Source organism: Physella acuta, unplaced genomic scaffold (genome assembly GCF_028476545.2).
Source record: "Physella acuta isolate Inbredline_101_S28 unplaced genomic scaffold, ASM2847654v3 ptg000396l, whole genome shotgun sequence".
Taxonomy (NCBI): domain Eukaryota; kingdom Metazoa; phylum Mollusca; class Gastropoda; family Physidae; genus Physella; species Physella acuta.
The window spans coordinates 210,001-222,286 of record NW_026731915.1 but is presented as its reverse complement, the minus strand read 5'-3'; the positions used below and the strand labels follow the sequence as shown (position 1 = coordinate 222,286).

Sequence of the window (12,286 nt, the reverse complement as noted above, 5' to 3'; positions counted from 1 at the left end):
CAAGTTCTCCGTATATCGCTGAAGATACTAGTATGACAGCTTGTAAAAATATTTTCCAGACAGAGAGAGAGAAGTGCGCACATGGGCTTTTATATATTAGGATTCTCTCCCCTAACGACAGTGAGCGATATAACAAAAAGCATGGAAAAAACCTGATTAGTCGCTCGCACAGTCCTTCCGTTGGCCATGTATTCTACTTTCATACACGTTCATGCTAAATATGAAATAGATAAACAAAACTAAAAGTACAGTCTGTTACAATTAGTACCCCTTTAAGGAGAATAATTAATAAAAAATTAAAAAATTCAAGACAAAATGATTTTTTTATGTTGACGCCAACTTTATTGTCAATTGAAAACAGAAAGCATGGTTTTAATGTGTAATTATTAAAAAGTAGGACTCAATAATTAAAACAAAACAATTATTAAAAGGTATTTGTTACATGCACAGGGGAGAAATTGTACCACAAGCGAGCAAAAAAAAAATAATAGACAAACTAACTTAAATAAACCAAAAATCCCCATAAAGAAAACGAATTACATGCTATGAACAAATGGAAATAGGATTAAAGTATAACGTTTGTTAATTGGCTTCAGTAAAAGGATAATTTTAAATAAAAACTGTTCGCGCATCGTAGAGACTGATCTCAGTCTACTGGTAGATTACTTTTTTTCCCTTTTGACATACACATAGAATGTGAAGATGTGATATACATTAATACATAGAATGTGAAGATGTGATATACATTAATCCACATAGAATGTGAAGATCTGATATACATTAACACATAGAATGTGAAGATGTGATTTACATTAATACACATAGAATGTGAAGATACGATATACATTAATACACATAGAATGTGAATATGTGATAAACATTAATACACATATATTGTGAAGATGTGCCTCTGTAGTCACGCGAGACAACGTAGTGTGGCTAATCCGACTCGAGTGATCCCTGTACGATCCAGGCGGGTAGGTAGCAAAATCCAATCCCCTTGCATTTTTTCGACGCTGTGTAGGCAAAAGTGAAACCGTATTAATTGGGCATCATATTGGAAGAACCAGTACAAGAAGAGATACAAGTACAAAAACAAGTAGTACAAGTAAAAGTAGTACAAGTACAAGTTGTACAAGTACAAGTAGTACAAGTACAAGTAGTGCAAGTACAAGTAATACAAGTACAAGTAGTACAAGTAGTAAAAGTAGTAAAAGTAGTAAAAGTGGTACAAGTAGTACAAGTAGTACAAGTAGTACAAGTAGTACAAGTAGTACAAGTAGTACAAGTAGTACAAGTAGTACAAGTAGTACAAGTAGTACAAGTAGTACAAGTAGTACAAGTAGTACAAGTAGTACAAGTAGTACAAGTAGTACAAGTAGTACAAGTACAAGCGCAAGCGCAAGCGCAAGCGCAAGCGCAAGTACCAATCCAAGTACCAGTCCCAGTGTAAGTATAAATGCAAGTACAAGTACAAGTACAAGTACAAGTACAAGTACAAGTACAAGTACAAGTACAAGTACAAGTACAAGTACAAGTACAAGTACAAGTACAAGTACAAGTACAAGTACAAGTACAAGTACAAGTACAAGTACAAGTACAAGTACAAGTACAAGTACAAGTACAAGTACAAGTACAAGTACAAGTACAAGTACAAGTACAAGTACAAGTACAAGTACAAGTACAAGTACAAGTACAAGTACAAGTACAAGTACAAGTACAAGTACAAGTACAAGTACAAGTACAAGTACAAGTACAAGTACAAGTACAAGTACAAGTACAAGTACAAGTACAAGTACAAGTACAAGTACAAGTACAAGTACAAGTACAAGTACAAGTACACTCATAGCAGAAACACATACACGTTTCCTAATTCTATATTTTAACATCCACACGCCTACCCTTCCTTGAAAATACGGTACGTACATTCATATGATAGGCATCAGTCAAATAATTGTACCAAAAGCCGCATGTTACTTATTGCATCCTTTCCCCACCCACCCCCCCCCCCCCCCACACTCCTGGTGAATTACAAAAACATAGCAGTCGCACTTACGACAATCGACTTCATCGAGACGGTTTCCACAGTCATTGTAGTTGTCACATTTTTTTTTCTTAGGAACACAAAGAGGTATTCTCCCACAGTGGAAAGCGCCACGGTTGCATCTTCCTGTAAAACGAATTAAGCCAATTTTTTTTTTTAAATTTCGTCTTTGAATAGACATATCATATAATAGAATTACTTATCATTTTGAGGAGCAGCTAAAATGAATCTCAAGCAACTTATTAATAATTTTGCAAAGTTAAAAGCATGGGAAAAAGACAGATCTAACTCAATCATGAGCAATTTAAAAAAAAATGTGTTTGGTTAGTTGCGTCATAAGGTCGGTTACAATACGGGTTTACTAAAAGTGTAACACCATCGCCCCCAACAACTGTGCACTTTCGGTGGAGCGTTAGCCCTCTCTCACTTATCTTTTATTAATTTAGCTGGATATAACACAGTTTTGACAGTAAATTTTACAATGTTTTGTGATGGTGTCGACTAACGATCCATTGGGCAGATGAAGTGGAGTTCATATGTTTCTTGACCTCGTAATATAAAGGGATAATGTGGTCAGCACTATGCCCAGCTACCTTTACTTTCCCTAACGTGAGTTAGGTACCTATCACTGAGTTGGGTGGACTCAAGGACGTTCCACTAACTTGAACCCGGATTCGAACTCGAAACTATCGGATTATCAGTCTAGCGCTCCCACGCTACTGTGTATGGTTACTTAAAAAAAATTAACCGTAAGCCTGTAACATTTTTACAATCTACGGGGTTGTAGGCCTTCATTATAATATAGTATAAATACACAATCAGGACGTATAAAATACATAATGTACAGAATATTTATATTATTGAAAACCCTCAATCTTAAGTTACACTTGATTCCTTCGTTTAACTCCATTGTATCCAAACGTTGACGAATTAGGCTCACTAATAATTTTTGCATAGGGGCCCAAAAATCCTATTTACGCTATTGGCTCGATCTAAAACTCTCGCTGCCGTACCGTCTATCTGTGCGCACAGACTTAGCTGTTTTGAACCGAGAATTTTTGTCTCAGCCAAGTTAGTTCGTTTTTCTAAGGAGCATGATTTCTTTGTGTTTATGATTTTAAGTTGTCATTAACACCTAATAATATCTATAATATAGGAGGCTAGGTAGTGTGTCAGTCCTTTCGTCATCGCTATAGATGTTGGAACCATAAAAATAAACACATCACATGTCGTGTTTTTTACTTGCATCGCAGTGTCTTATTTTAGTAATATAGTAGGGTTTGTTTATATAACGACTTAAATTTTTTTTATAGTTGCTACAGTTTTTACTGTTTCGAATAACGTTAAGAAAATATTAAATACACGCAATTGCAAAAACATATTAAACGGATCAATGTCAAATATCATTTTCGTTTAGAATATTAGAATCTTAGAAAAAGTGGATACATTTTAATAACAGTAGGTTCGAAACAACTAATTAATTAAACTGTTTTGTAATTTTGTCATGGGAGGTATTTAAAAATAAATTCAACCAGAGTTTCTTCCAGGCATCTCTTCGATGGGACTTCGCCCCCCGAAAAATTTTTTACCGCCCCCCCCCCCCCCCGAACTAAATGAAAATTATATAATTTATATAGAAAATATATACTTTTAACAGTGTCCGCCCCCCCCCCCCCCCCGAAGAAAGTTTACCGCCCCCCAGAAAATTTCAAGTGCCCCCCCCCCCCGGAGAAAAAAGTCTGGAAGAAACACTAAGTCTGGAAGAAACACTGAATTTAACTCACGCTAATAAGAAAAAAAATGTTAGTGCAAAATCTCCAAGAGGGAATAATTGTTGGAATAATATAATTAGCAAAATTTTAATGCAGATTCTGCAGACGTTTAAGATGACATTATTGTTAAAATATTATAATTAACATGGATTGATAAAAAGCTCTCTTTTATTTATTTTAATAACTGAACGTACTGTTATACACGCGTCATCTGGTTCCTTAGGTGCGCAATGTTTTTATTCATGAAACTTTTGTAAATTCTTTTAAATTTAAAGTACTGAAAAAAGCATGAATCGATGAAGTGCAATATGGTAGGTAAAACACGGATATTTTAAATACTGCCTTTTATTTATTTTATACAAGCTGGGGTTATTATAGTGATTCACTGAATCAGGCGCGTCCGCAGGCGCTCGGACAGGGTGCTGTTTGGCGTCACGGATTAGACTGTGAGCAATATGCGTTTATGTGTGCATTTAAGTTGTGTTTATATTATGAGTGGTGGTTGTTTTTCTTTTTTTTTGGGTTTGCGTTTGTATTTCAATTGTTGTGATTTTGTTTTCATTTTGTGTTTTTATTTGCGTTTGGTTTTTCTTTTGTGTTTGTGTTTATGTGTTGCGTTTGTGTTTTCGTTTTCGTTTGTGTTTGCATTGTGCTTTTGTTTTCTTTTGTCCTTTTTTTGGGTTTGTGTTGTCTTTGTGTTTATGTTGTGTTTGTGTATTCTTTGTATTTTTTATTTTGTTTCTGTGTTTATGTTTGCTTTTGTGTTTGCTTTTGTGTTGTGGTGTGTTTGTGTTGTGTTTAGTTTTATTCTATTCCCAAGTTGTTATATTTGAAAAAGATTTACCATGGTGAAGCACGGGAATGCAGCTAGTCGAGAATCTAATTTTGTGTTCAAATTTTATTTTTTGTATTTTATTCTACACATAATGAGATGGATTTTAGTAGCGATATTTAAGTATGGTTTTAATTAATAATTACTTTTGGTTTACCTAGTCAGTAGACCGTCCCTGAGTCCACCCAACTCTGATGGGTACCTAACTCCTGTTAGGGAAAGTAAAGGCGGCTGGTTATAGTGCTGACCACACTATCTCTTCATATGCCGAGGTCACAGAAACAAGTGAACTCTACTTCACTTGCCCCATAACATAGACCGTCAGGTTTGAAAGGGGAAACTTTATGGTTTACCTAGTTTTTAAAATGGGCATCAAAGAAAAACGCAACCAAATAAAAAGTATGTGTTTAGTTTTTATTTTTTAAATTTTTTAAAATTCACATGAAAATATTAAAGTGGGTTAAATGTTTTGAAATTGGGTTAATTATAAAAAAAATGTGATACTACATTGTTCTCGCAGGTGACAACTTAAAACTTTCTGCTTTTCTTGTACAAATGGTCAGGGGCCACAGATGTGATCATAGTTTCTATATTACCAAACATCTGTTAATTGACTTTGAAGTAGATAGTAGCTTCTGAGTTGCATTGCGGTGTCTGTCGCATTGAATTCCTGGAGAGGCTGGTCTGTTCTTTAGTAAAACTAGTCAGATAAGACTGGTCAGTTAATAGAGGCTTGCCTGTTTCATTAGCCAGGCAGTCCTCAGTGTTGCAAACTACTACCACAAGAGTTTCCCACGCATCGGTCGCTTCTTCCGTCGGCTCTCACTGGGCTTTCCTTCCCCGCCCACAAGACGCAGGACGTCGTCCTACCGCCTGGTACTCAGCTTGATCGTGGGGGGGGGGGACGTTCGGCCAGATCAAAAACCTCTAGCTGCTGTCTGCTACCACTAGCCATTCCGCACCCATTAGGGGGGTCATAAGCTTGGTCCGGCTAGGGGCACTCTTCCGAAGCCACGTGAAGGCCGCAGCCTACAGTCAAAATATCTGGTTAGGGTCGAGAGCAAACCCTTTTTGGTTCGCGGCAGTCTTGCACCTCACCTCCCCACGCTATAATGTAGGGGACTTGGGAGTCCGACGTACCAGGCCCTTCTCGCTCTGCTGTATGGTAGCATCTGTAAATACAATTTCAGATCATGTGATTAAATAATTTCAAGTTTGATCTGAAATGTAAACATAAAATACTTTTAATTATTGTATGTTAATTACCGTTTTAGATTTAAATTTAAGTTCCAGGTACTTTATTGTAGGCCAAACATGTTGTAACTTCCATATAAAACATTTCTTAAAACACGAAGATAAACCCTCAGTCTAAAGCTAGTAATAAATAAAAATAATTATATTTATTGCACAAGTTAGTGGAGATTTGATACGAATAATATGTATATAGATTCTAGAACTTAGACTTAGACCGAGTTTCAAAGCATTGCTTAATAAAATGTAGACAAGACAGTTTGGTTTCTACAAAATCTAACTGAAAACATGCTATATTAAACAAATACTCTTTGTTTATTATTCTTTAAAATGATAGAATAAAATAGAATATATTAACATAATTAATCTAATATCCTTACCTTTAAATACTTCGATTGCTGTTGTGTAAAATTGTGCCATTGCGCCGAGCGGGTGCGTTGCTGATCAAAAGTATACTGACAGAAATCGCAATATTCGTTTTGCGCCGAGATTTTTAGCGCTAGAAATAATAGGCGGGTTGTTCAAATGATTATATCTTGATAATCATTCACCCAATTTCTATAATATTTGCAGGCATACTGGCTTTAAAGTTATTATATATATATATATATATATATATATATATATATATATATATATATATATATACTAGCGTCCCCGTCCCCCGCGCGTTGCCGCAGGGATAGAAGAAAGTATGACGAAATGTATTAGAAAGATTTCACCAACGCGTTACCAACCATATGTTCTTAGACGCGTGACCGTTTTTTTCTAAAAGTGAGTTATTTTAATGTAAACAACGCCTGCGCTTCTATCATAAATATCGGGACACGGGTTTACCTACACTACCGCATGTAAACACTGAGTGTACATTAATCACTATCCGAAATAATATGTTAGAACACACTTCGGTGACTGCCCATGTGTCAGAGACGTATAGTGGCGCTCTCAGGGCCCCACCCCCCCCCCCCCCCCAATTACACTACCGCATAGGCGCGGCGTACGACCCCTGGCTCCTTAAAAGTAATAGGCGCCATCGTGCCAAATAGCATCCTGTTAATAATGATGCAGATTTCATCATTCGCTAAAGTGCCACAAATGAGCAGGCTTTTTTCTTTAACACGTAAAAAAGTATTTGACATGTTTTAAACATCAGTGTGACTGATGCAATATGCTAGCGTTACTAATGGTCTATTATTAGATGCTCGATCTCAATTTCTGACTGGATTGTCTAATAGTAGATGATTATTGCATCATTCGCAAAGTGACGAAACTCTTCAGTAGGCTCCTCATATTCAAAAAGTTTTTTTTTTATTTTTGGCAAGGTGACAAAACTGTACAGAAGGATTTCCTCGCGTTACAAAGTTATTTTTAGAAGACTGTTGTAGTTTTACCGCTGAATATAGTAGTACCCCTCACTCGCTATGCAGGACGCTCGATTAACGGGTGCCAAGTGCCAACACAGTCGCTCTAAAACTCTGGGCGCCAAACCGTGTATTGACGATAGTTGTACCCTATATGGCGCCGCCCATAAGAAACTTTAGTTTTCTTTTTCGCAGAAATATTCTCGGGAGTATACTCATCTACTTCCTAAAGTTTCATGGCACTCGAATGAACCGCATCCGAGTTTTATTTTTTATATACCGTGTATAGAGAAAAAAAATCGCTTCCCCCACCGGGGGGCGCCGCCCTTGCAATATTAAACAATTTTTTTTTGCAGAACCCTACCATTGAGTGATCTAATCATCTCCCCCAAAGTTTCATGGTACACGGATGAACGATGTGAAACCGAAATAGACTTTTATTTTTATAAACCGTATATGGAGAAAAATTGCAGCCTCCCGTGGCGCCGCCCTTGCGTTATTAAAAAAGAATTTTTTTTACAGAACCCTTTCCTGAATTGTTCTAATCAACTCCCTCAAAGTCTCACGGCTATGGGATGAACGTTATTTTTATATACCGTATATAGAGAAAAATCGGACCCTCCCGTGGCGCCGCCCTTGCGAGATTAAAAATTATTTTTCACAGAACCCTTTCCTAGAGTGGTATAATGAACTCCCCAAAGTTTCATGCCTATCGGATGAACGGTGTCACTGCAATTCACTTTTATTATTTTTATATAACGCATATAGAGAAAAATCGGACCCTCCCGTGGCGCCGCCCTTGCGAAATTAAAAATTATTTTTTTTACACAACCCTTCCCTAGAAGTTTCATGGCTATCGGATGAACGATGCCAAACCAAAATAGACTTTTATTTTTATATACCGTATATAGAAAAAACAAATCGCGCCCTGTCGGGGCGCCACCCCTGCGAATTTGAAATATCTTTTTTCGCAGAAACCTCCCCTGGAATATTTTCAACAACTTCCCAAAGTTTCACGGCGATGTGATGAGAGGTGTAGTAATGCATAAAGGACACACACACACACACACACATACATTGCTTTATATATATATATATATATATATATATATATATATATATATATATATATATATATATATATATATATATATATATATATATATATATATATGTACGATGAACTACAAAGAACGAACGAATGGATTGTTTGAAAATCATGGGATTGCAGTTCTGGTTAAAACACCAGTTTTAGATTAGAAATAGGATGGAAAGTAACAACAGATCGTACTTTTTATTTTTTGGCGGAAAGACAAGACAATCTCTGTAAGAAGGAGCTATACAGCTTGCGCATAGACTTACGACAATACATTTCATCTTCTGCGGTTTCGCAGTCTGGGACGCCGTCACATCTCTGATTAGCTCTGAGGCATGGACCGTTAGTGCATTCGAAACCTCTGTTTGAACAACGACCTAATATAAAAAACCAAGTTCATTTTAAAAGATAACAACGTGGCTTACATATAATGATTAGTTCATTTGTAGTAAACTAAAAAGATTTTCTCTCTGCCTTGATTAATTTTAATATATTCAACAGTTTTCTTTCAATTATTTTTAAATAGAGCTAGCTGTAGGTAAACTTTAACACATCTGAATGTGAAAAATAAATTACAAATTTCTGGTAAATGAATATAAAGAAACAAGACAATTTATCAAAGACAAATGATACAATTGCGATGGTAACGATATTAAGTTAAATAAAAATGGATAGTCGAGTCAATTATTCTTAATAAAGTTTATTAGGTGGGGGGGGGGGGGGGGGGGGGGCTACATTTAAACAACTATTTAACGAAGTAATCTTTACTTTAAAACATAACATTCATTTTTGCCTTGAGTTAATTCAATATAATGTTTCACATACTTTTGTTTTTAATTCAATTATTTTGAGCTTAATGTAAATACATGTATTGTAATGTAAATAAAAACATTCAGACATTTGTTGTTCGGCTCACATAATCTTTTTCCATCTTAAATATAAACAGTCTTTGTTCGTTAAAAAGGGCATGGGCGGGTGATGTGTAGCATTCACGGGATGAGCACCCATACATTAATTTTAATGTTATGTTATGTTGTGTTACGTTGTGTTTTGTTACGTTATGTTATGTTATGTTGTGTTGTGTTTTGTTGTGTTACGTTACGTTATGTTACGTTGTGTTGTGTTGTGTTACGTAGGTTTCATCTTCCTTACTAATGTTTTTGTCAGTATTTTACAATAACTGTTTGAGAAAGAGATGGGTCTGTAGCTAGTTACTTTAGTTTATCAAAGTCGGGTTTTGGGATTAGAGTGATATATGCCTTGTTAAAACCTGTCGCACAGATGATGCATATTTTTGTTGCCTGTAAGTTTAATTAAATATCTTTTATCAAAGTTTTGTAAAATGTATTTGTCAAACGTCTGGTTCTGGAGCTTTATTTAACTTTAACTTGTCTGTATATATATATATATATATATATATATATATATATATATATATATATATATATATATATATATATATATATGGTGACAGGACAAATGATCTCAGGACAAATGATCTCAGACAAAATATCTCAGACAAAATATCTCACGGACAAATGATCTCAAGACAAATGATCTCAGGACAAATGATCTCAAGGACAAATGATCTCACGGACAAAAGATACCAGGACAAAATATATCAGGACAAATGATATCAAGGACAAATGATCTCACAGACAAAATATCTCAGATATTGCAAATATATATTGCAAATACACCAGTTTTAGTTTAGTAAAGAAAGTAAAATAAAATAAAGATCATAACATTTTTTTGGTGAAAATTCAATACAATATTATCTCTTTAACAAGGAGCTATCCAACTCACGCAGAGACTTACCACAATTTTTTTCATCATTGCCGTTACGGCAGTCGTTTTTGCCGTTACATTTTAATTCTATTTTGACGCATTGCTTGTCACCACAGTGGAAATGACGAGATTTACAAGGGGCTAGTACAAAAAATTAAAAAAGTTAATTTTAAAAGATATTTACTATAGCTTACATAGAGTGGCGGAACTATAACGGGGTGGGGGGTGGAGGGGTGGGGCGGGGCCGTTTAGGGGCCCACAGCCAAAACATAATCAATTTTTTTGTAGAAAAAAAAAATTCTCGCATTTTTTTACTTGATGGTTGTTTTGTAAAAAATATACTGTAGCTGCGGTTGGATTATCTATGTTCTGTAGACACCATCCCGAGTCCTCTTTCTCCTACCCATCAAACACCCGCTGTCTTTGGCCAAAAAAAGTCCATCGCGCGGGAAGGACGACTTTGCTTTTAAGAAGCATCATGTAGGCATATATTGAGAGAGAGAGATTTTCAAAACAGACTAATAGCACTCACACACATGACGTATTGATGTAACTAGTTTTAATTTAAAAAAAAAAACTTTCATTTTTCAAAACTCAAACTAACCCGAAATGAGTATTCGATGTTCGAATTTCCGTATATGTATATGTTTTCGTATATACGAGAGACACGTAAACGTAAACGTAAACGTACACGTACACGCACACGTGCACGCACATGCACACGCACACGTACATGCACACGTACACGCACACGTACACGCACACGTACACGCAAACGTACACGTACACGTACACGTACACGTACACGTACACGTACACGTACACGTACACGTACACGTACACGTACACGTACACGTACACGTACACGTACACGTACACGTACACGTACACGTACACGTACACGTACACGTACACGTACACGCACACGTACACGTACACGTACACGTACACGTACACATACACGTACACATTCACGTACATATACATATACACATACATCATATACTTAGACATACTAATTTACATAGACATAGACATAGACATAGACGTGGACATGGACATGGACGTGGACCTGGACATGGACATGGACATATATATATATATATATATATATATATATATATATATATATATATATATATATATATATATATATATGTATGTATATGTCTATACGTATTATAATGTGATCAAAAAGAATATTACAGGTGTATTTTTTTTGGCTACAGGACCACACCAACCCCACGACTATTTCCCCACCTCGAATATTTCCTCCTCCCTCGTAGCAAGTACCACTTTTCAATTCCACCATGTGAACCCACTCCCTCGGGAATTCCCCCCCCCCCTCGCCCCCCCCATGGTCAAGTTAGAATCCTTACACTCACTCAAATTCTATACTTTTATATTATCTTAATCCTAACAAAAGTAAAAGTCGAAAACGAAAGCATTCACCTCAGCCTAAATCTACCAGACAATATAATTTCTTTAACAAAGAGCTACACAGCTCGCGAAGAGACTCACCACAATATTTTTCATCTTCTTTGTTACGGGCAGTGATCTACTTTGTCACATCTTAAATGCTTTTTTATGCATTGACCGTCACCACAGAAGGAAAGCATCGCCATTACAGAAGGCTAGTATAAATTTTAAATGACATTTTACAGGATATTAATCGAGCTTAAATGATTAAATACATATTTCATCTGCTTTGATTAATTTTAATATATTATTTCACAATTTACTGTAAATTATTTTGTCAACTTCACTGTATACAAATGCTTAAAACACATTTTTCATAAAAAATAAATAAAGCGGGTGTGAGTTCCCCTACTATTTCTAGAAAATTCTTATATTATTCTCTGCCTTCTGTCAAATTTTGAGTAATTTCCGTTGACTGGAAGTATTACTTTACGCTATTTCCCATTTCTCAAAAAAAGCACATGATTTTATAAAGTACTAATATTCCGCACAATTTTACATATATTGTTTGCCGTTCACTTGGTGCGCAATTCTTTTTTCTACGAGATTCTATTCTATTTTTTAAAACTGAGTTATTAAAAATGGATTAAAAATCATGTCTATAACCCCTAGTTGATATTCCCCATAGTATTATATAAAAATTTTCGAGAAAGTTTAAGGGGA

The 12,286-nt window shown here is 35.6% G+C and overlaps 1 protein-coding gene across 1 annotated transcript in view; it reads right to left on the bottom strand.

Moving 5' to 3' along the window:
- Positions 1–326: 326 nt before the first annotated feature.
- LOC131942226 (very low-density lipoprotein receptor) overlaps positions 327–12,286 on the bottom strand; it is a 28,076-nt gene continuing 16,116 nt past the window's right edge. Inside the window, exons 11-15 of the mRNA XM_059301971.1 lie at positions 11,666–11,778; positions 10,175–10,285; positions 8,623–8,733; positions 2,057–2,170; positions 327–1,016 (exon numbers count right to left, since the gene is read on the bottom strand). Of these exons, the coding sequence (XP_059157954.1) occupies positions 11,744–11,778 (35 nt within the window). The 3' untranslated portion in view covers positions 327–1,016; positions 2,057–2,170; positions 8,623–8,733; positions 10,175–10,285; positions 11,666–11,743. The remainder of the gene's footprint in view (positions 1,017–2,056; positions 2,171–8,622; positions 8,734–10,174; positions 10,286–11,665; positions 11,779–12,286) is intronic.